Source organism: Berghia stephanieae, chromosome 2 (assembly GCF_034508935.2).
Source record: "Berghia stephanieae isolate SIO BIC M18660-M18661 chromosome 2, UCSD_Bste_1.3, whole genome shotgun sequence".
NCBI classification, from domain to species: domain Eukaryota; kingdom Metazoa; phylum Mollusca; class Gastropoda; order Nudibranchia; family Aeolidiidae; genus Berghia; species Berghia stephanieae.
Genome location: NC_088361.1, coordinates 42,153,596 through 42,178,595, shown reverse-complemented (window position 1 = coordinate 42,178,595; position 25,000 = coordinate 42,153,596). Strand labels below are relative to the sequence as shown.

The 25,000-nt window shown below is 36.2% G+C and overlaps 3 protein-coding genes across 40 annotated transcripts in view; 1 reads left to right on the top strand and 2 right to left on the bottom strand.

Moving 5' to 3' along the window:
* LOC144964910 (uncharacterized) overlaps positions 1-844 on the bottom strand; it is a 25,585-nt gene extending 24,741 nt beyond the window's left edge. The window contains exon 1 of the mRNA XM_078899685.1: positions 726-844. Within this exon, the coding sequence (XP_078755811.1) occupies positions 726-776 (51 nt within the window). The 5' untranslated portion in view covers positions 777-844. The remainder of the gene's footprint in view (positions 1-725) is intronic.
* The window catches only part of LOC144964911 (uncharacterized protein C6orf163-like), a 10,707-nt gene extending 6,696 nt beyond the window's left edge, over positions 1-4,011 (top strand). Inside the window, exon 4 of the mRNA XM_078899688.1 lies at positions 814-4,011. Within this exon, the coding sequence (XP_078755814.1) occupies positions 814-1,240 (427 nt within the window). The 3' untranslated portion in view covers positions 1,241-4,011. The remainder of the gene's footprint in view (positions 1-813) is intronic.
* Positions 4,012-14,917: 10,906 nt separating this feature from the next.
* The window catches only part of LOC144964907 (casein kinase I-like), a 39,862-nt gene continuing 29,779 nt past the window's right edge, over positions 14,918-25,000 (bottom strand). For 20 of the 38 annotated variants that reach the window (XM_078899659.1, XM_078899646.1, XM_078899673.1 and 17 more), the window contains 2 exons: positions 21,730-21,833; positions 14,918-20,020 (listed from right to left, as the gene is read on the bottom strand). In XM_078899659.1, the coding sequence (XP_078755785.1) occupies positions 19,954-20,020; positions 21,730-21,833 (171 nt within the window). In that variant the 3' untranslated portion in view covers positions 14,918-19,953. Of the gene's footprint in view, positions 20,021-20,965; positions 21,016-21,729; positions 21,834-25,000 lie in introns of all 38 variants that reach the window. The other 18 variants (XM_078899681.1, XM_078899663.1, XM_078899651.1 and 15 more) reach the window with 1 other exon arrangement.

Below are 25,000 nucleotides of genomic sequence, written 5' to 3'. Positions count from 1 at the left end.
TTAAATTTAATTTTTTTTTGGGGGGGGGGGGGGGAATCAAATGAGATAATAATATTAAATTTATCGAATTCATCAACAAAGGCATTACTCATATCGTTCGGAACGGTCCGTGGTGTTTAGGTTTATTTACAACAAACCGTACATCAAAATCCAGCGGCCTCCCAGAAGTCAATGTTCCAACCGCCGCGCAAGTCAAATCGCTCATGGGAGAGTTACTCCCACGGTAACAGATCGGTTCTTGTCACTTAAAGATAATAATATTCCCTGTCTATGGAATGGTATGCATACCGAAGAAAAAAACAAAAAACAAAGAAAAACAACAACAATCAAACAAACTCCCAAAACATGCCACAAGATACATCTGGAAGTAAGAACAAACCGATGAAAAAAAAAAATAACCATTTGCATCAAAAGTGACACTCTCGTTTGTTCATACCTCATTCAAATGCAGACACGGCTAACTCCACTATATTTTTCTCGATAAGCCGTATTATCGTTTTATGCACAGTGACAGACTTAAAGGAAAAACTAACTTACCTATAACTCTCTATAAAGAAAATAAATAAAGAAGGTGAAAAAAATAATAATTAAAAAATAGACCAGGAAGAAAATCGAAAAATTAATAATTCTTTTAAACAAAGATACTTCAATTGTAATAACTCAATGAACTATAAACTATGGATAGATTATGGATTAAAATTAACACCGGGAGTATTCTTCCTTACAATTTTACTGTTTTTAGATTCACTGTGTAGGCTTTGGTAATTTAATCCCATTCACTGCTATCCAATGATAATCCGTATATTCCCCCAGAAAACACACCACTGAGGTCGCTACATTGAAGAAGAATGCAGCAGACGATAAAAAGGCTGCTCTTGATAATCTGAAGCAAGTGAAAGACCAAGAGAGATTGCGTGCAGTAAAAGAAGCACAAGACTACACCCAGAAATTGGCTGATAAAAGATTGCAAGAGGTGCGAGACGAGCACAAAGGGGAAATTGCCAAAATGGAAGAGATTATAGAACGGTGGCAGAGGGAGGTCAGAGCTAGAGAGGTGATCATCGCTCAGTTGGAGGCGACAAAACAGCGCGTCGGAGAGCGGTTGCTAGATGTCAAGTTCCATTTCCAAGACTTTATTAATCGTGTTAAAATGTTTGAAGCAGGACAGTCAGATTATTTACTTCCGCCTATGTACCTTGATGAAATTGAAAGAAATGGTATTCTTTCTCAACCTTTATAAGTAAGTTAGTCAATACAATCTAGATCCAACTATAAATTATAAAATTTTAATAATAAAATTATACATTGATATCGGGCAATTCCACTGTTATAAAGCACTTGATGCGCTTTACATTGCTTCAATACATAAACCACTTACTTTAACTCACTCAACCCTAACACCGATTATATCCGTAGTTTACTCGGGGTACTGTTGCCACCCCATGCCTATTTATTAGATTTTTCTGAGACAAATTATAGGAGTAGTATCAAAGCTAATGTTTTTCACTTTTACATGTTAATGGTAGTTGAATAAAAATATATGCACATGCTCATTTTTAATACATTTTTTTCCAATTTTGAAAAGTAGCAAAATCTCTAGGATTGAGTGAGTTAAAGCCCTCCGATTGTTTTACTTTCGATATCTAATATTAATTTCATATATGGCTTATTATACTCAACAATAAGTAAATGAATTGATAAATAAACACAATATTCAGCTTTGAATTTGACCCGAAATCAAACCATCATTGTCATTGACTACTGAGACATTTTTCGAATAAAAAAGAGGACTTATACACCTTTTCATTGGAACATACCATAATGTTTTTGTATGATTATAGGCTCTTAAATTATTAAATTAAAAAGGTCAGTTACTCTTAAATGATAAATATTGACGGGTAGCATAGTTTTGTTAATAGAACAGCATAACTGACTAGAATGTTTGTCGAAATCAAAAGCTCGCCTTATTTTTGTAGACATCTCTCTCTCTCTCTCTCTCTCTCTCTCTCTCTCTCTCTCTCTCTCTCTCTCTCTCTCTCTCTCTCTCTCTCTCTCTCAGTTCTACCCTCATTCTTCCCTTTCCTCTTTAATTTAATATACCAAACTTCGCAACTCTATGATAACAGAAAATAGGATAGGAACACACCATTTACACAGCAGTTGTTAGATAATTATGTGCATAGGTGTGTTCCTAATTCCTTATTATTGATAGCAACACAACCGTTTACAATTCGTCGACATATTATAACTCTATGATAACAGAAAACAGGAGAGAAACACACAATTTTCACAGTAGCTGTTAGACAACCATGTGTAGTAGGTGTGTCCCTAATTACTTATTATTGATAGCAACACAATTGCTTGCGATTCGTTGACATCCTTTATGTAATTATAAAGGGCTGTTGCACTATTTGATAACGTTATGTTACTATCGACTTGTCGATCAGCACTTTTCGTGTATACATGTTATGATAAGCAATGTTGTGATAAGCAATACAATTTATTATTTACTTAAAATTATAACAAATAGGATTTTATACACTAGGTTGTGTACATAAACTATTTAGAATGAAGTTCAATACTCGCAACGCATTACCCTATACTGTTGTAAATCAGAGTAGATGAATCAGCTTCAACATTCCCAAATCATCATCATCATCAACATCATCATCATCATCATCGCCATTATCATCATTATCATCATCACCGTCACTATCACATCGTCGTCGTCACATCATAATAATAATAATCACCATCATCATTTTTTTTAGTATAAAGAACCGTATTGCATTTCAACCTTACCCAGCGTGATATATCTATCAATCACCACGTAGAATTGCAAATTGCTCATTAACTTTTGGAAATCAATAAACTATATTATATCTCAACAAATATTTACTTGTTGCACAGTCATAATATTCTGTATTCGGAATTGGACTATATTATTGTGTTGTTGTAGCTGCTGTCGAAGTTGTCACTGTCGTTGTTACTTTTGTTACAAGTATATAAATACAATGTATTTAAGAGTTGAAGCATTTCAATTAAAAAAAAATATAATGTTAGTTATTTATTTTATACACGCTTTGCCAAATATTGTTTCATTTATTTATATTATCTCATTTTTTGTTTGCGTGTTTGTTTTTTTCCCCAACACATTAGGTGGATCAATGTTTATTATGTCTGATTTTCAATCACCTTGCGATTGAATTTGGTTGGAGATGAGAACATTAGAATTATTTTCCTTTAAAGAAAGAAAAAAAAAAAGAGTTTGAGAGTGCCTAATGTTAGCTGGGAGGAGGGGTAGTCCCTACAGCTCAGTAGGTAGAGCACTCAGTTTTCAAGCAAAGGAAGAAGCATCGGTCCCAGGTATAGATATTATAATTTCTGATACCACTACCCTGTCTACCCAATAGTGATTGGCTATCTGGGTCCTTTAGCACTGTCCTATCCAAAGGATAACAAATGGTTGTTATTGTCCATTTAGCGCTATAAGTAATCGGGATAAATTCCGGGCCCGTGGACAAAATGGCTCAGACGGATTACAAAATGTTAGCTGGTATAAAGATATTGGAGAAGAAAGCCCATCATGTTTACACTCCTAGTCCTTTTTAAAAATGGTGTCAATGCAACGGACTAGAAAAGGACGCTTGACACAGTGAATTCATCTTATTATATGTAAGAACTTTACCCGTGGCAAAAGAAGGTGTTCCAATAAGGATTTTTCTTTTCTTTACGTAACGATTTTTTCCTCTGAAAACTAAATCCATGACGTTAATATTTTTTTTTTATTCCTAAGCCAAAATGTGTGTACATAATGAGGGTTTTGATGAGTGTTTATTTGCAGTGCAGTGCTTTATTTGAAAACAAACAAATTAAATCAAAACCTGTTGCCCTATTTCTTTCATTTAATTTATAAACCTCTTTTAACCCGTAAATGCTTCCATTTCTTGAACGCTTTCATTGGTTTTGATGTAAAATAAACATTATTAAATGATTACATTGGAGACCAAATCTAGATAGCGTTTGTTCTTTTTTAATTTCTTTCATATACATAATATAATGCATTCAAAACAATTGCAGGTGACGTCATGCGTCTCAAAATAAACAGATTTTTTAACAGGGGGGGGGGGGGGGGAATTTAACCCCGAAACGGACGTATATGGTTACATTTGCTGGTATAACAATCCAAATTCTTATGGGTTGTTGGCTCTTTGTTGTAATGGAAATACCTTCATTATTGTCATGGAAATTCTCTCAAACCAACGTTCAATATTCTCCATTTCAACAATGTACAAGCAAGCCCACAATTGCGTCCGGCTATCAGAACTGCAAATAATATGTGCACGTTACCCGAAAACAAGTCCATGAAAAATACAATTTAAGCCTTATCTTAATCGTTTTAAATTTGTTAATTAAAAAGAAAATATTGAAACATTTTATAGTAGAAATTATATGACTTGAGAAAATTGCTTGGCCCGATCAGAGTTCGGTCATGTACAAGATAGGGAAACGTCTCTCCAAGCTATAAGGGAAATGAGTCATACTCAGATCCTTAACCTCAATAACACTCAACCCGGGAATCTTCCGATGTCCCAAGTTTGAGAGATTTTTTTTTTTTCTCCAAGGTTAGGGTAATTTAAATCGATCGATATTTGAAGGATGAGTTTTCTGGCCAAATTTTTTAAATTTAAATACTCGTTTTTCCAGAGTACGGCATTTTATTAGTTAATATCCAATCGTATGCAATGTTGACTAATGGTGTCTTACACATATATCAACTAAATGCCCATTTCACTGTCAATATGAGTGAAAAAGCGGAACTGTGTTGTCAGGCATAATGTATAAGAGGAGAAGATAAGATTCATAAAGAAATCCTTTGACTGGGGACCTGAGTAATCCACCAACAATCTAGTGACGCTACAGGGAAATTAAATCAATTTGAAGACAACAAAGCAGTGGTGTCCATTCTATGCTCCAGTTGGAATCACTAAGTAAAGAAGGGAAATTTTTGGCCAATATAATATAGTCAGGTTGGTTTGTGAATTTAGATTTCAAAGGGAGATAAGATAAAAAAGAATTCATCCTTATCGGTACTGTATTGTGCATATATTTTCAGAATACAATCAGTCACAAATGCCAGTTTTCAAATTTTCGGTTTTCCATGATCCGATTTCGGCCTCTAGACATGCTTGAAAGGCTTAAAAATTAGATGAAAAAAGAACAAATCATAACCACCCTTCAAAACACGAAAGTGCATTACAGCTCTTCGGGTGTTTATCTCCAATCAGGGTCAGCTCTTCATTTTTTTTCAGTTTGATTAACCCCCGATCCTCGACCGCTGTATAAACGTAACACACCATTCCCAACTCACTTGTCACTTACGCCGCAGTCGTTTAAGTGTAACACACCTTTTCCAAGTGACACGGGCATCAGTTGTAACAGACCCGACCTTGATTCAGTAAAAATTCCATTGTGTTCTTTATGAAATAAAAGCCGAAGTTTGATTGGTTGATATTATTAGTTTCAGCCAATCAGCAAACAGTTTATTTAAGCTGTTTGGGTTGAGTATGAAGCTAGTTTTTGACGTAAGAAATGACGCGATCAAACCCGAGTGACGCTATATGTTAGCTACGTCATTCAAACTTGCTAGGCAAGTGCTGGGAACCGGTCGTTATTTCCGGTTGACCCCAATGCGGTACTAGAGTTAAGTAGCCCATTTTTATGTCTCCGTCTTCGTCTATCATTGTTGTTCACGGATAAATTAGCCAAACTATTAGGGTTAAAGCATCACCTGGGCACTATGTGTGATGTTTCAATCTGCCCCAATGATTGGACAGCCTCCGAGTGAGGCTCGGTGATGACACGCCCATAGTTGTGTGTAGATTGCGCATATTTCAGAATGCTCGTAATTCAATTTCGAATTGAGATGTTGATCTTTCTGGAAAAAAATTAGAACATATGAAAACGGATAGCAATTAGTGTAGTGCGGGGCGGTCCTTGGCAAGCTTAAGGACCACGTTCCTACGGTCCTTGGGAAATGAAGACCGCAAGGACCGGTCCTTTTCGACATTGAACATTCCTGAGAGACTGTTGGAAATTCGAACCGGTTTGACCTTTGAGAGCGTGGGATCGTTCATTCTTGAACCGTTAAAGACCGCTACACGATGAAAACCGTGGCCTACAGGAGTAAAACACACGGAGTAGTCACACTCATTTCAAATTGTAACCTAATTAGAGAAGAGGGGTGATGCCTTCTTTATTTGCTCACCGTACTTCATTGTTACTTCGATAATTTAATAAAATTTGAAATTTATCCCCATTAACGGAGATAATGGCATCGCCCAAGGCGTTGATCGAGTTGTTCGTGGCGTTGATACACACACGCAACTCCTACCCCCCCCCCCCCACACACACACACACATTAGAGGGCAGCGAGCACTGAAGAGTAAGAGAGAGACGTGAAGTTATAATAAGAGGGGGTGGATGAGGTTATAAGAGGGGTCGATGGTGACTTTTCGCCAGATTTAACAAACTCAGCTACCCATTCATTGCTGAGTAGACAGGGATTCAGAAAAAATCGACTGCACCCGGGATCGATCTCTGGCCCTTTGCGTATAAAGAGAGTGCTCTATCAACTGAGCTATCGGGGTCCCCAAATATTCTATTGGACTTTTTTAAAATTCAGACGTTATAACTGGGTTTTTTGGAAGGAAGAAACTAATGAAACTCATATTATTTGATTAGTAAAAACACCAAACGAAATTTTAATATTATTGTATTATTTTAAATGACAACACTGCGATAGAAAGGAGTGGTGACAAGAGATGGACAAAAGAAAACAAAAAATCGGATTTGCTACTTGCTAGGTTCGACACACACACACACACACAAACACACACATCTTTTGTAGTCACATACATTTCAAACAATAACCCATTAGAGAAGAGGGGTCATGCCTTCACCATAGATCATTGTCATTGCGATCATTATGGTGTAGTAAATTTTGAAATTTACCCCGTATAATGGAATCGTCCAAGGCGTGCGCCTCCTGTTCCCCCCATCTCACACACGAAAGGGCGGTTTGCGGAGTGGAGGTTGGTGGTCGTCTGCCTGTATGGTCGTCTGTGTCGTTTAGTGTATGGCAAAGGGGGGTGGGTGCAATTAATTAAGTGGGATGGGTGGTGATTGGTGGAAGATAGGCAACCGAAGCAACGAATCGCTGGGGAAGTAGTAGGCTATGACGCGAGACCGTAGGACCGTGGTCCTTGCAAGGACCGCCCCGCACTAGTTGAAAGGTGATAAGAAGTGAGGACCGGCGCCGGTCTTCCCCTCTGGGACCGGTCTTCGGTTCACAGCTAAAAGACCGTCGGACCGCGGTCCAGACCGGTCTTCAGCGCGGCACTAATAGCAATCCCCTATAATGCTGTTGTTTTTTTACGCTGATGTTGCTCTCTCTCTCTCTCTCTCTCTCTCTCTCTCTCTCTCTCTCTCTCTCTCTCTCTCTCTCTCTCTCTCTCTCTCTCTCTCTCTCTCTCTCTCTTGTTTTTGTTTTTTAAATAATTTTTTTTTTCTTTCAAATTTTGTATGTTTCCAGGAGAGAATAAGTATAGAGCAAAATAATGATATTGCAACAATTGTCGATATCTTTATTTTCTGATTCGGGGTGAAAACAATCTACAGAAGAAACTGGCATTTCAACATGCTGTGTCTCATCTATTGTAAGAATATGTTGTAATATCGGTAAGTCTTTCAACTCTCAAAACTGAGGAAGAAGAGACCTGACTGAACAGATTGGCTCCATCTTTTTAAAGAGAACAAAATTAAATGTTTCTTTTCTTCTTATTTTTCATTCTCTTGATCTGGGTTTTGGTTCTTTGAACGCAAAAAAACGAAAACCAAAACGCGGATCTTGTCAACACACAAGAACATAAGTCTACTCTTGCCACCGTTTTGCCACCCTTTCATCAGACACAAAGGGCTTTGTGAATACTTTGGGTCTGGAGGGATCAGTTATGCTGGTATCAATCAATAACATCAATGCACTGTCGATGAACCGTGAAATTGATACAAAAATGTGTTTTCCACACTTCAGTGGTTTGAGCTTGAAAACAACTTTTATTAATATTAGCAATCTTGAAGACACCATCGTGTGATATTTATAGTAAAAACTAATTAAATCGAAATTCAATGGGCCTTGGAATCTAGTTTTGTTTTAATCGCCATACTAATATTGAGCTTCTATATAGAGCAATATCCACTAAATGTGCTCAAAGCGCTTTACAAGGAGTCCCTGACCAACAGCAACACGTAACATGTAGAACGAAACATAAATATTATAATAATAATAATAATAATAATAATAATAATAATAATAATAATAATAATAATAATAATAATAATAATAATAATAATAATAATAATAGATCTTTATTGTCCATAAATATGGCAATTTGTCATTTAGTTACACTTGTTATAACGTTAAATGATAACTACAACATTGAACAGATATTTCACTCCTACTTATTCTCTCTCTCTCTCTCTCTCTCTCTCTCTCTCTCTCTCTCTCTCTCTCTCTCTCTCTCTCTCTCTCTCTCTCTTTCTTTCACACGCCTGTTAGGCGATATTACACATTTTTTTTGACAGACACAACGCTGTCAACGGCCAGGTACTCATTTTACACATGAGTACGATGGGAGAATGTGAGTAAAGAGCCTTTTCCAAGGACTCAACTAGGCTCGAACCCAGGACCTCCCGATCCGAAAGCGAGTGTCACACCACAAAGCCGCATTATATTATGTAAAAATCTGATAAATCACAAATTGTCATGGACTCAATGTTGTAATGGAAATAACCCTGTCAAACCAACACAAAATAGTATCCATTCTTCCACCTCTAAATCATGGAAAACCCTATTATCATTTCTTCAAACATAAGTGGCCGAGTGGTTAAGGCATTGCACTGTGATCCGGATGACCCGGGTTCCAGCCCCGCTTCAGGCAATTTCGTTTTTTTTCCTTGAGCAAGATTATTAACCCCGAATTTGCTCACTTGGACAACATGGGTGATTCCTGTGACATCAGACATCTTGTTTGATGAGTTATCTATATTCCTTCGTGGAATGCCAAGGCGACGATATCTTATGATATCGTGGCGCAAAAGGCATAATTTTCTTTTTTTTTTTATAAACATAATCGTTGAATACACGATTCTTACACTCTTGCTTTTTGGAGTTTCGGACGTATTCCCAACCGCTGCACGAGCTTGCGAGTGCCGCGTTGGGAACAAAGTTCGAATTCCAAAAGCAAGAGTGTAAGAAATCTTTTATTCTGCCCCTCAATGAAAATTGCTTTCGCCATCTTTGAATAAAAAACATGTTCAAAGATACTTAAAGGATTTATTCTTTTTAAAGAATCTAATTTTTATTGAAATTTAACGATTTAGTAATCTGACGTCAGATATTATTAGTGTAAACATATCATTATGGTGATGCCCACCACCTAGAGCTTAACATAAGCAAGACAAAGGAGCTAGTGATTGACTTTAGGAGAGTGAAGGAACCGATAGAACCGTTAAAATTAAAGGACCAATTCGTCCAGCGAGTTCCTCACTACAAATACCTTGGTGTAACGATTGATGACAGGCTCAAGTGGGATGAACACTTGAAAATAATTAGGCATAAGATGTGCAGACGTACATATTTTTTTATCAAAACTCTCTCAGTTTAGAATAGATAAAACCCTCTGCACATTATTTTATAGAGCAGTAATCGAAAGTGTTTTGTCATTTTGTATAACAGCTTGGGGAGGCAATTGCTTAGCAGTGGAAAGGAACAAAATAAATTCAAATATTAAAAAATCCATTAAACGCTATATAAATGATGTTGACGATGTAGATCTTTTATACGAGAAATTTTGTATAAATAAAATAACTAAAATATTAAATGACCAGTATCATCCACTAAGACCATCAATTATTATGTCAGAAAGAAGTGGTCGCCCTTTCTCTATTTCAACGAAAACAGAGAGACACCGAAAATCTTTTCGTTTTTTTCCTTGGGCAAGATTATTAACCCCCAATTTGCTCAATTGGAAAACATGGGTGATTCCTGTTGACATCAAACATCTTGTTTAATGAATTATAATATTCCTTCGTGGAATGCTTAGGCGACTATATCTTATGATGCCGTGGCGGAAAGGCATACGTTTAAACAAAAATACGGTGGCATACATGTAAATACAATAAATAGTATCGGATTACTGGGAATGTCTGGCATGAAGGATTTCCTTCAGAGATCAGTTTTCAATTTTATAAGAGTTTTATAAGAGTTTAAAAGAAGGTTGTTCTCTAAAACTTCTTTGCTGAAGTTTGACTTTGGAATCGAGACGGTCAAAATACAAGTAGAGAGCGAAGAGAACGTGTTGGACTATATATACTTTTTGAGCCACCAATGTAGGCGTTAATATGGCTACAATTCAGTCTTAAGTAGAGCGTATGGTGTTAAGGGCACCAAAATCGTTGATCGAAAAAAATAAAAATAATAACGACAAAATGAGCTGTAAACTGACTGTAAACAGTAAATTGACTGGAAGGAATTCTCTTCGGGGTAGTGATAGTATGGAGATTAGATAAATAAAATTATCGAGTTTGTTTGCAATGGCAATTAAAAAAAAAAGAGAAAGAATTATGATCGATGCATATGTTTGTTTATATAAACACATACACACACACACACACACACACACACACACACACACACAAACTCCGTCCTCCCCCGCCCCCCTCAAAAAATAAAAAAAGCGAATCAGAAGAGGAATACTGTAGTCAAGTAAATTCCAACCCAATCCCTGTGCCCGTCCTAAGTTCCCTCATGGAATCCTCGTCGAAAAAAGAGGTAGCTGAACAGGCTCGAGATGGATTCAGAGAGATTCATCCTGTTTTGTTGATAAAGGGGAAACCCCAAACGGCCATTTTATGTTTTCGTATATTAAATTGAAGCTTGCGGCTATGTGGTATGACACTCGCTTTCGGATCGGAAGGTCCTGGGTTCGAGCCTCGCGCTCGGCGCATAGTTGAGTCCTTGGAAAAGGCTCTTTACTCACATACTCTCACCGTACTTAGGTGTAAAATGAGTACCTGGTCGTTAACAGCGTTGTCTTTGTCCGAAAAATTGTAATATCGCCTAACAGGCGTCATGTCCCCTCCTAAATGTTAATTGTTGCTGTTGACCAGGGACCCCTTTTAAAGCGCTTTGAGCACATTTAGTGGATATTGCGCTATATAAAGCTCAAAAAGCTTACATTCAATTTCACTTTGCTATTTATTTCTTCGAGCTTCGAGCAGCACCATTTACATTACTCCTGAAAGTCTCATCAAGACACAAGCAGGGGATTCTAATAAGAGGAATACACTCAAATGCTTACAAGTCATTATATTCAAAACAAAAGCATAATAGTATACAACAGAGATTATTTACAAGGAGAAAATTATCATCTCCCAAAACTTTTAGACAAAGTTGGAAAACAGATGAGAAGATAAAGGGGGATAGAAGACACAGGAAGTGACCTCCTTACCCACTCTGGGAGAACAAGACCCCACCCAGAAATAAACCAACCAGTCTAACTTTTTGTTTTTAAGGGTTTTACGGCGCTTGCATCACATTTAGGTCATATCAGCCAGTTAAAAGGAAGAATATGGGATAGTCAAAATAATCTATAATTACAATTAATTTACCCAAGAAAAAGTAAGATAAAGAGGAATTGGTTAAAATAAGGAACAGATTTAGATTCTAAGAGCACACCATCAGTGTATTTAGTTTGAGATCACCTAAGTCTCATCCAGACACCGGCATAGGGTCTCAATGAGAAATACACACACTGAAATATTTACAAGATAAGTTCAGAGATGATTTACAAGGAAAAAAATATCAGCTCCCAAAACTAACACTATGTATACAGATAGAGGGGGATAGAAGTCAGCAAGTGACATCCTGCTCACCATGGGAGGTCAACAGACCCCACCTAGTCAGCCCAACTTGAAATTCCATCCACCCCTATGACCAGAGCCTTCGAGAAATAGAAAGAAAAGATGAATTCAAACAAGTAGATTCCAACTGAACAATCCCTTGTGTCAATAAAGAAACACGTTCATAACCCCGACCCCAGCACGTTTCATACAGAAAGGGCTCCCATGATCTGAAGCATTAAGCAACCCGAGTACAAACCACAAGGGGTGGCCTCTCCAACTGAGACATTTCATAGTTTCGACTTTTTTGTTTTTAAGGGTTTTACGGCGCTTGCAACACATTAAAGTCATATCGGAGCCAGTAAAAAGGAAGAAAATGGGAAAGAAAAAAGTTCTAGAATTACAATGAAAGCACCTAAGAAAATGGAAGACAAATGGGAATTGGTTCAAATAGGAAACATATTATGTACGAGGGCTCTTTCAGAAATAACCGAAAAATGCCCATTGCTCAGCAACCAGTGGAGATTTTTTAATTCTGTAAACGACATGATATTCTTTATTTCCTTACAGATATTCCCAGAAATTATGAAGTGCATCATTTTGCACAATGATTTTCTAGACGATTTTAAAGATGGAGGCCCACCTTGAAACTTGGTCAAAGGAGGAAATCAAAGCTGTCATACGTTTTTTGAACGCCAAAAGTCTGAATCCTACCGAAATTCATAAAGAACTTCAGAGTGTATATGGTGAGCATGTTATAAGCCGTACACAAGTCTATCACTGGTGTAATTTGTTTGAAGCCGGCCATTCCGACTTGACAGACAGGGAAGGGAGAGGGCGTTCGATAACTGCCACGTCAGAAGACAATGTGAATGGAGTTGATGAGCTTATTCGTCAAGACAGGAGGTTGAAACTTCATGAAATCGCAAGCAGTCTTGAAATTTCGGAAACTTCTGCCCATAGAATTGAATTTGATGAACTTGGCTACAGAAAAGTCAGCGCAAGATGGGTTCCTAAGCAATTGACAGACAATCATAAAGAACAAAGATTGGACATTTGCAGGGAACTTTTGAGAAGAAGCAAGAGCTCACGCAGGGTTCACGGGCATACTGCCAACGCCGGCGGAGACTTTCTAGGGTACGATGTGACTTTTCTTGACAGCATAGTCACCGGTGATGAGACTTGGTTGCACCATTGCACCCCAGAAACAAAGCAAGATTCGATGACATGGAAACATCCATCCTCACCTGTCGCGAAGAAATTCAAAGTCATGCGGTCAGCAAAGAAAATAATGGGAACTGTTTTCTGGGACAGTCGTGGTGTTATTCTGTTCGAAACCTTACAACCTGGAGAAACAATCAATGCTGCAAGGTACTGCCAAACTCTTGACAAGCTTAGGGAGGCCATTCGCAGAAAGCGCCCAGGGCAGTTGACCAACGGGGTCATTTTGCAACACGACAACGCTACACCCCACACAGCACGAGTGACGCAAGGTTGGCTAGAGAAATATGGATGGGAGATTTTGCCACACCCACCACACAGTCCAGACCTCGCACCATCTGATTATCACCTCTTTGGGCCACTGAAACGTGAGCTGGCAGGATAGCGCTTTGATGTCGATGAAGAGCTTGTTGACCATGTGCGGAAATGGCTACAAAACCTTGACGGAAATTTCTTCCAAGAGGGTATCTATTCCATGGTGCGGCGTTGGCAGAAGTGTGTCGACAGACTTGGCTGTTACGTAGAAAAATGAAGGACGAGTCAAGGTATGAACACGTGCAATAATTTTGTTGATAGCATAAAAAACGCGGATTTTACAGGCATTTTTCGGTTAATTATGAAAGAGCCCTCGTAGATTCCAAGAGCACACTATCAAAGTACTTAGTTTGAGATCACCTAAAAGTATCACCCAGACACAAGCACAGATCACCACTAAGAGGAATACACTCAAAAGTTTACAAATCATATGTATACAAAACATAATACAGTGCGTAACAGAGAGATGATTTAAAAGGGGAAAAAAATATCATCTCCAAAAACTAACTATACATTTGACTGTTTCCCTCTCAGCCAGGGCCAGGACAAAACCAAGTAATCTCATTCCCAGACAAAGACAGAAAACAAGTTGGAAAACAAATATAAGGGGATAGAGGAGACAGGAAGTGCCCACTATGGGAGGTCAGGAACCCTACCCAGTTAGTTTCGCCTTCAGCGAACGGTCACTGAACGAGCATGTGTCAGATCCAGTAGTACCCTCCAGTACAAGATAAAAAAGTCACATAAGGGGCAACACTGGAGGGAGAGGTGAGCTTAAAAAGCTTACATCCATCTCTTCAAATTGTTTTTTATGTTTTTAAGGGTTTTATGGCGCTTGCAACACATTTAGGTTATATCAGCACAAGTAAAAAGGAAGGAAATGGGATAGTAAAAAGTTCTAGAATTACAATTAAAGCACCCAAGAGAAAGTAAGACATAGGGGAACTGGGAACAAATAGGGATCAGATGTAGATTCCAAGAGCATACCACCAATGTATTTAGTTTGAGATCACCTATAACTATAAGCCTCACCCGGACACAAGTACGAAATCCAACAAAGAGGAATACACTTAAATGCTTACATTATACATTAAAAATAACAAATATAATAATTCATAACAGAGAGATGATTTACAAGGAAAAAAATATCATCTCCCAAAACAATAACTATGCATTTGACTGTTTCCCTCCCAGCCAGGACTCCGACGAGGGCCAGGAAAAAACCAAGTAATCTCATTCCAAGACAAAGACAGAAAGCATGTTGGATAACAGATAGAAGACACAGTATGTACCTCCCTGCCCGCTATGGGAGGTCAGGATCCCCACCCAGTCCCTTCAAATTATGTCCTGCTTTAAAGTTATAAGTCAAGTGAGAGAAGAGAGCATTTGTAAATCAAAAATTAAACAAGGAAATCCGGTCTACTCTGTAGATCAATCATTTATTCATTCCATATAAGACAAAAGGTAAAATAATTACATTACATGATTTATGTAAAAAATGTACAGAGTGATGTAACATGGACAACATCTCAAAAACAAAAACATAACAAAAAAAATAAAATAAAAATAAAACAGGGCAAACTTTTACCACATCATTTTCTGTACAAAGGGTCATACATATCAAATTAACATCATCATCATCACTTCGAAGCTTCGTTATGTACATAATGATTATATTACATGATGCTAAAATACAAAGATGGAGGCAATGCTTACATCAATAAATCAATCTACCCCATATTAAAACAAAGGCAGCATTGAATACAGCCACACTCGCATTGTTATTTGTCCTGTTTTGTTTTTGTTTTTAGGGGTTTTACGGCGCTGGCAACACATTTAGGTCATATCAGCGCCAGTAAAAAGGAAGAAAATGGGATAGTAAAAAGTTCTAGAATTACAATTAAAGCATCCAAGAATAAGGCAGACAAAGGGGAATTGGTTCAAATAGGGAACAGATGTAGATTCCAAGAGCACACCATCAGTGTACTTAGTTTGAGATCACTAAATGTCTCATCCAGATATAAGCACAGGTCCCCGCCATGAGGAACACACTCAATTGTTTACAAATCATACATAAGTAAAAGTAAAAATAATACAGTACATAACAGAGAGACGATTTACAAGGAAAAAAATATCATCTCCCAAAACTAACTACACAATTGACTGTTTCCCTCTCAGTCAGGGTATCCGGCCAGGGCCAGGACAAAACCAAGTAATCCCATTCCAAGATAAAGACAGAAAGCATGTTGGAAAACAGATATTGGAGGAGAGAAGACACAGTATGTACCTCCCTGCCCTCTATGGGAGGTCAGGAACCCCACCCAGGTTATTTGTCCTGTTAAGCCAATGAAACTACATACACAATATAAACTCTCATGGGCACTTTGCTCTCAAACCCCTCAAACGTCTGAATGAATACTTAAAAAAGTAATTTAATAAATTCACACAAAATAAACCGACCAATCATATGCCTCACACATACAACGCAATGTGGACAGTACAAAAGAATTACTTCTCAACTTTTGAAATACTACAGCTACTTACTACAGAAAACGCGCACAAACAGCAAGTTCCAGTTGTTCAGTAGATAAAATGTTGAGAGAAAATCCTCCACAGGGAAAAGGAAGGTTTAATGAATATCTTCGGTCAACTATTTGATTAAAATTTTTGCAGGCTGAAAGAGTAGATGTTACGATTTTTTAATCCATTTTCGAGAGGAGTTGTCAAAAGCATCAAATAGCTTACTATTTTTCGTTTTTGAGGGTTTTATGGCGCTTGTGACTCTTTCAGGTCATTTCATTCCAGTAAAACGGAAGAAAATGGGAAAATGAAAAAATTCTACATTTAAATTTAAAAGAAGCCATTTAAATTTAAAAGAAGCCAAGAAAAAGTAAGACATAGGTGACTAAAAATCTGTTTTTGGTTTTAACTCTCTCGAGTTCACTCTTGTGGAAAATCGAACAAATTTGTTTGATTTTCCATGCATATGAACTCGAGAGAGTTAAGGGTATTATGGCGCTTGCGACACAATTAGGTAATTTTAGCGCAAGTAAAAAGGAAGATGATAGAGGAAAATTTGTAGATCTGAAGTTAAAAGCAACAAAAAAGATGCACGACAAAGGGGACTGGATCAAGCAATCCACCTTTGTGCCTATTTTGGTAGTACCTTTAAGTCCCAAGGAACAAGCAAAGTACCCTTTTATGATAGATACACTCAAATGATTACAAAATACAATATATTCAAAAATAATAACTACAATCGTATCTAACAGAGAGTTGATTTACAAGGGGAAAAAACAGCTCTCAAAACAAAAAAAAAGGCACTATATATTTTGACTGTCTCCCTCCCAGTTAAGAAATCCCCCGAGCAAAATCAATCCAAGAACAAAGATAGAGCAACATGGAAAGGGAAAAGATATGGGGGAGTGTAGACAGAAATAGTGACTTCTCAATCCACAATGTGAGATCAGAGGACCCCACCCCAGTGCTGCCGCATCAATATCATCAAAAAAGGGCGCAAGCTTTAACTTTTCACCTATATCAGTTTTCTTCAATTTGAATATATGTAAGTTAAAACAGTACGCCTTAAAAAATTTGAATGGCTAAACTAAGTAATGCATTCCAGACGTAATTTCTAAACCTGCGATTCAGGTTTCCCCCGAAGAAAGGGCAGTAGCAAGAGGAATGACAACAGCTTCAGATGAGCCAGAGACACACACACACATCACCAATACTGCTCTCTTAGTGAAGACAGCATGAGGATTGCAACATGGAACATGTGGAGGTGAGAAAAAAAAAAAAAAAGTTGACATCTCAACAGAATTTTAGCTATGTGCAAATACACAGATGAGATCATCATCCACACAAAGAAATCAAGTATGTAGAGAAATCGTTTACCAATGTAGGAGTCAACTATACTTCAAATACTGCCTTTTCTTTGACAAATAAGTAACACGTTTGTTACAACCAAGATTAAATATACACAATAGAGTCACAAATAATACGCACCACGTCACATGAAAGTTGTCTTGACTTTTTTCCACTGTATTTTACATAAAACCGTGCATTGGTAAATGTCAATGTTCACTTTGTTGACATAAATTCCAGTTTGCTTTCTTCAACACATCTTTCAAACATTCATCCAATAAGAAATTGTTGTCCTCATCATTTCATTTATCATAAATACTAAATGAACAACTGTAACCTCCACGCTTAAAATCACAACATGATAATTTTTTTACTAGTGAGAGTATGATGAGGTCAGAAGAATAAATAACAACAGACATTGTCTCATCACTCCTTAGGCGAAACAATCACAATTTATAATGTAATCAAATCAACCAATGTAACCATTCCTCCCAAGCTAGAAAAACAAACCAAAAAAAACCAAAAAACTAAAACGTCCAGTCATGTCTAAAGTAAGCAAAAGCAAATTTAAGAGATTTTCCACTAAATCATTTACACCTGAAAGCACTGACTACCAAAGTATGAAGACAGTCCATCTTGCCTTCAAGACACTGAAGATCACAAATTAGCTTATATTGTGTACACAATCTTATGTGTGTAGATATTTCATGAACAAACTGAAATGACGTAATGGAATAAATGTGTTAATGATTAAAATGTGACTAATAATATCAAATTATTCTGGATCTACGGTAATTTGTTGTCAAATTCATCTGTTTCAGGTTAGGGAGGACTTAAGTATAAAATATGTATCTACTTTCTGGTGACAAAGGGAAAGATTGCGACAATGCAAGAAAGATCAAAAGACAGCAACTTATCATTGTAAGCTTTAAATAAATAAATTTCAACAATATCTTTTTTTTTTTCGCCTGTAGTACATTAGTAATACACGCATCTGTCAAGATAACTGGATGCAATGAAAGTGTACTGTTATTGAGAAGAATAAGAAATTGCAACAATAAAAAGGTTAAGCTCATTTAGAAAATTGTTTATACAAGCAAGATACAAACAGTTGGCCGCCAAACCACTGCAGAGCAAGGGCTATTATCAACACAATGGTCGGTGAAATACATTATTATTGAAAGAAAACAAAATGAACAAGCCTTTTCCAGCCTTTAAACCCATTTCAGACACAAAGTTAACCAATCAGAACTTGACAAGGAATAAATCTATGCAGTCATGCCTGTATTAAGAGGCCATTGTTAAACATATTAAAGTAAGCTTATCACTGAGAGATTGGGTATGGCATTACTCTCTCCAAAAGTAAAAACACAGAACTACCAACAATAACAGTTCTATTACATTTGTTGTCTGGTCCATAACAATTCAACTTAAAAATAAAAAATTGAAACAGCAACTGCAAAGAATAATGCAAATGAAGAACTTCGCACAGACTGCCATTAATACAAACCAAACACGAAAAAAGTGTTTATCATGATCCTTGAAACTAAAGATAATACTTGTTTTGCATTGTTTTCCTTTTCTTCTTGTTTGGAAAAAAAAAAAATAATTGCAGAAGCTAAATGAATGCATGCACTTATAAAAACAATGAAAAATTTGAGACCGGGCTTCAATACCCCACCCCCTCCCAACAATTCTAAACAAAATATCATCTAAATAATAATTCGTACCGTATTGATAATAATAATAACAACAAAAGTAGTAATAATAATAGTAATCTATAAAATTATTAAGTAGAAACAAATAATTGTCAACAAAAATGAGCCTCTGTAAGTTACAAGGAAAACAATTCTGTTTTTTTTTAGTTCTCTAATCTTAAATTTTTTAGTCAGTTAAATACCAATCTAATTGTATATATTGACACTATTTTGCATGATAAGGAAGTGACCATAAAGGTGGGTTGGGGGGGGGGGGGGGGGGGGTTAAAAAGTTTAGCAGAACCTCAAGAACCTTAACTAAATATATGTGTCAAAAAGGGTTTAAAAAAATTAATAATTTCCATATGTATTATAAAGCTTCCAACCACAGAGAGAGAGAAAGAGAGAGACAATAATATTTTGTGACAATCTGTCTACATACGACACTGTATAAAAGTGGTAATAATCTATTGGTAACTCTTCAAACAGAACTCTCATTCTAAATTTTCCAAAAAAAAACAAAAAAACAAAAACAAACCCAAACAACTTCCATGATAGAGATATTAAATTTTTAAAAAAATATTAGCAGCATGGCAAATCTGGTGAATTGAGATCTATTTAAGAGGTCTGGGGTATCATGAGGTTCCACTACTTTAATTAATCAGTGTCACAAACATCAGAGGAAAGTCTGATTCAGATGGCCAAACAAAGCACCAGAACTACGAGTGGCTGTTAAAATAGGCTGGTTTGGGGTGATTTGGTCATGGTCTTCATCGTTATGGAAAGGAGCAGACGGACCAGCGTCTGATATATCTGGAGAAGTGGCATCGTGTAACTCATGAGGGTATTTCAATGGCTCAGTGTCTCTTTGGCGATTTGGCGGCACATTCTGTCATTTTTGTCGTTTTGACTTTGTACGTGCTCTTGACGAGCTTTTCCAATGAAAACATCCACAGCATCTGAAGAGAAAAAAAAAAAGAATAAAAATCAAAGACCACATTCACCATGAACATAAAAAGTAAAAGACAAGACCAACTCTCTACAAATCCCAAACAGCTTGACAAATAAACAACATTTCATTAAAACTTCCAATTATTTGCTATCTCAGCTATGTGAGGGACAGTTGAAAAGTATATTTTAATAAAATATTCTTCAATTCAGTCTGCGTCCATGGAATTTACTATGACAATAAAATAATATGTGGCTATTTTGAATCAACAGGCAGAGGAAACAAAGTATCTCATTTCTGTTAACCTAAAATGTATCTTATTTCGATTAGATTCTTCCCTTTTAGTAATAACAATGCAGTAAATCATCAATGAATATATGAGCAGTCGCAGATTGGTGATGGTGAGTGGCTCGAAGGCAATTTTTTTTCTAAGTTTTTCTTAAAACTGGACACAAGTGATTTAAACTCAATTAGTTGAAGTGAGTACAAACAATGAACAGGCTTGAATTGGTGAAAATAACAAAGGTGCGTCTGTGCTTCAGTTTCACCCCATGTTATTTCAATAAAACAAAGAAATTATTGATAAAGATTTTAAAAAACAACTATATTTTCTTTGTTGGTCTTTACAATGTACTTTAATGAAAATTTAAAAATAAAATTTAAAACAAAACAATAGGAAAAAAGGAGGGGATGGGAGGGGAAGTGAGAGAGAAAGAGGCAGAGAGGGGGGGGGGAGAGAGAGGGAGAGAGAGAGAGAGAGAGAGAGAGAGAGAGAGAGAGAGAGAGAGAGAGAGAGAGAGAGAGAGAGAGAGAGAGAGAGAGAGAGAGAGAGAGAGAGAGAGAGAGATTTAGTTTAGTCATAGTGTTAAACATGAGTTAGTTGGATGTAAACTAGACTAAGTGTACATTGAATGGATTCAAACAAAATATAAACAAATTATGCACTAAACCTTGCCTTAACTTCGACGTCCCTTCTTCTTCTTGCGCCGACGAAAGAAACAGCACCTGCAAGAAGACAGAAGATGACGTCCATGGAAAGGATAGGTAAGTACATCGACTAAAGTCTGTTCTGAAATTGACTTATCATGCCATACTCTTTCAAAAGGTGTAGTTAAATTACCACAAAAGTAAGCACAGAGAAATAGTGCTCCTCTGCCAATTCAAGACCACAACTACTAGCTAACATACATTTTTAAAATAACAATAGCAAGCTGCGGAAGAGTCCCCAATTCAAAATTATTGCATCGTCATAACAAAGCAAAAAAAATTATATACATATTTACATTTCTTCAAACATTAATCATTTGTGATGATATTGTATGCAATACCACAGACAAAATTAAATTCTCTACTTATTTTTCTTTTTAAATTAGAACTAAGTTTTCTCAACTATACAAAATATAACATTACAAAAACATTTAAAAAGACCAGCTATATGTTGAGAGCCATGGGTGAGTTGAAAATCAGTTTCATAAAGACAAAATGAAAAAAACAACAAAACCCACGTAACATGAGCATATAATATCAATATTCAAACATCTGTCCACATGTCAATGATGTTTCTGAATCTTATTAAGGAGCAAACAGCCAATGGGGAAAATCCCACCAGTGAAGAATTTAATATCATTGAACGCAAACTGATTTAGTGAACTTTTCTTATCAAAAATTTGAGATTGACACAAAGTAGAGGCTAAAGGAGATACAAAAATGATGACATACTTTGTTTCATCGTTGATTTCCACTTCTGGCTGGGCAGTGATAGGAGTGTTAGACTGGCCTCCTGGGTCTTCAGGAGCGAGCTCTCCATTGGTTGAACTAACAACCTAAAACAAAAGAGGAAATTTAAAACTAAATAAAATGACGAATGAAATTTGTTTGGAGAGACATCAAGAAAATTTTGCAAACTGGAATTTAAAAGTTAATATGTACCACACTTTCTCAGTGTATGTGTAAAATATACCATTAAGGGTATAATTTCAATCATAAAATTTATTTGAAAGGAAATTGACCCCCATTGTAATTCAATCAGAGCTAAAAAACACAAAATTAGCTATTCAGACATTTTAAAAAATCAATGAACTTGAGTAAAAAATTTTAAAATGGATTATTTATATAAATGATATTAAGGCTATTTCAAAAGTGAGTTGAACTAAAAGATTCTTTCAAAGCAAACATGCAAGCTAAATTACATTGATCATTAGTAAGTTGATGTCTCATTAGTAGTCACAAATGAGTTAAAACAGTAAAGAGGTTCAATTAATTTCCAAAAAAGTGAAGGCACATGCAGAACAGGACTCCACAATTAATAATGATTTGCATACAAGTAAGTATTACTGTATCCTGTTATCATTATTTTCAATTTGGATCACAGGTGAATAGTTGCAACCTCAATTTTTCCCCAGAGAAGCTAATCATATCATAAAGAAGACATCTTTTAACTAACGTTAAGTCTGAGTGAAAGGCATAAAACACTTTTTAAAACATATCTTTTTCCAACAACTGACTGGAAAGTTAAAACTTCTACCTGTGGTACGGATGGTTGTTAATGTTGGCGAAACTAGGATATGACAGCTTGGCATGTGACTCCTTTATAAAGTTTTCAAGGTATGAACTGGAAACTGGGCTATATGTGCATTTCAACCTTCATTATTATTATTATTATTATTAAATTAGGTTTGATTTGCTTATATTCAATTAAGCTCTAAGCGAAAAATCGTTGAGAGATACTGCTCTCAAGGCAAAATCTTGGGTCAAGCTCTGAGAAATCAGATCTTTTGTATGAACATATCCTATACACATTACAAGAAAAGAAATCAAATTATAATAGGGTTCTTAAATAGGGATGAAACTGTTTTACCAAACGTTTAATTCCCCAAAATATAGATATATAATGCATTTTGAAAGATAAAACAATAATTTATGGATTCTCTTTAAGAAGAAATAACCCCCCCCCCCCCCCCCCCCCCCCAAAAAAAAAAAAAACAAATAAACAAAACATGTTTTACGCAGTTTTCTCATTGGAGCCTTCCTTACCAGATGACAGCTGGAAGAGTTTATCCCTGTTAACTGATCAATACATATTGCTTTGCAACCCTTTAGGTAGGATGTTAGTCTCAAACAAAGTACATTCCACTTGCTCTAACAAACCTAATTCACTGTTCAGTGGACAAGGGGGTCAGCAAAATTCTGACTGTAGTCGGGATCAATACTGGTCAATTTGCATGTGAAGTGAAAGTTCTATTGACTGATCTATAAGGACCCCTACTAGATGACACAAAAGATCAGATGTGTGTAACTTCCCTTGATTGCCTCATGTTTCCAAGCAACTATAAATTAATTTTTAAAAAAACAAACAAAAACAAACCAAAACCAAAATGGAAAACTAACCAAATCCCAAAAATATGAGACATATCAAATTGCAATGCAACATAGGTGTTTTATTATAAAACTGAAATAGCATAAGAGAACACAATTTTAAAAACTCCAAAATTATAACATTAGAATGCGAGTCAAATCATCAACGTACGCTAGCCAGGTCCATCTGAGACAACCAGTAATAACACATTTACACCAGAACGGTTTTAATATGAGACTAGAAAATTTTCTGAACCTTGAAAGGATGAATATCTGGATTGAATCTAATAAAACAAGGTTAAATGTCAATAGTGACTATCTCTGGGGGGTATCTAACCCAACAGGGGGCAGCATTGCACATCAACAAAAGTATTGTAAATATTGATATGGATTACATTTCAAAACCTCGAAGGCCAATTCAATCACTTGACACCGTGGATTGTTTTATGGAACACACTCAGATAAAATCAAATGCTATCAGAGGACACCAAAAATTATGGGATGTTTGGAAATGAAAACAATGGAACCCTGGGAGACCAGCACATTGAAAAAAAAAAAAAAAAAGCAGTATTGTGCTAAGTTTGATCATAAAACAACAATGTATCTATGAATACCATCTAAAATAAAAATTATTAAAGATTTCTCTCGAGCAATTTTCTATGCTTAGATCCCCACTTGTGTCAATGGAAATGAAAACAATGGAACCCTGGGAGACCAGCACATTGAAAAAAAAAAAAAAAGCAGTATTGTGCTAAGTTTGATCATAAAACAACAATGTATCTATGAATACCATCTAAAATAAAAATTATTAAAGATTTCTCTCGAGCAATTTTCTATGCTTAGATCCCCACTTGTGTCAATGAAAACTGTTATACAGACGAAATGACATGCATTCCTTTCCAAAGTCATAAACCCATGAAGCTCAAATTTGATAGTCTCAAAGGTGCTCTAACAGTTGAGTTGTAAGGATTCTCCTGAAAATGATATGCTTTAATGACCTGAATTTTTAGATTCTTCGCATTCTGCAGATTCACCGATTCCCCCACCCTTTCCCCTCAACAAAAGCAAAAGGAAGAAATACAGTCACTTTGTTTTAGCAGTAATCAAATTCCCTATAAGAGAGCTGCAGAGTCAAGATAAGTCAAGTTTGTTTTAATATTGCAAAACGAATTCAAAGGAAAATATTTTTGTACAGTAAGAGTAAGATGGGATTAGTAATATTAAGAAAATCATTTTTCCTCTATTTTATAATTCTTCCTAAGAATTATATATAAAAAAGAAAGAGCATTATTCAATAAAATTTGTAAACTGACAAGATCAGGATGATGGCTGAAATCAATAAAAATATATTTATTTTCATTTCAAGTATAATGTTTCAAATAAACAATGTAATAAAAATGGAGTAGAAAGCCAAATCTGTTTGTGACTGTTGACACACATTGAATTTGTAGACCAACTAAACTCAGTGGGAGTCCCAGAGGCGACTAAACCCCAAACAGAGGTCATCAGAGCAAAATAATCAGATGAAGACGAAAAGGGAGATTGGGGCATGAGGAGGAAGATGGGTTGTAGGTGGATTATGAGCAAAGCAGAAGAAGAAGAAGAAGAAGAAGAAGAAGAAGAAGAAGAAGAAGAA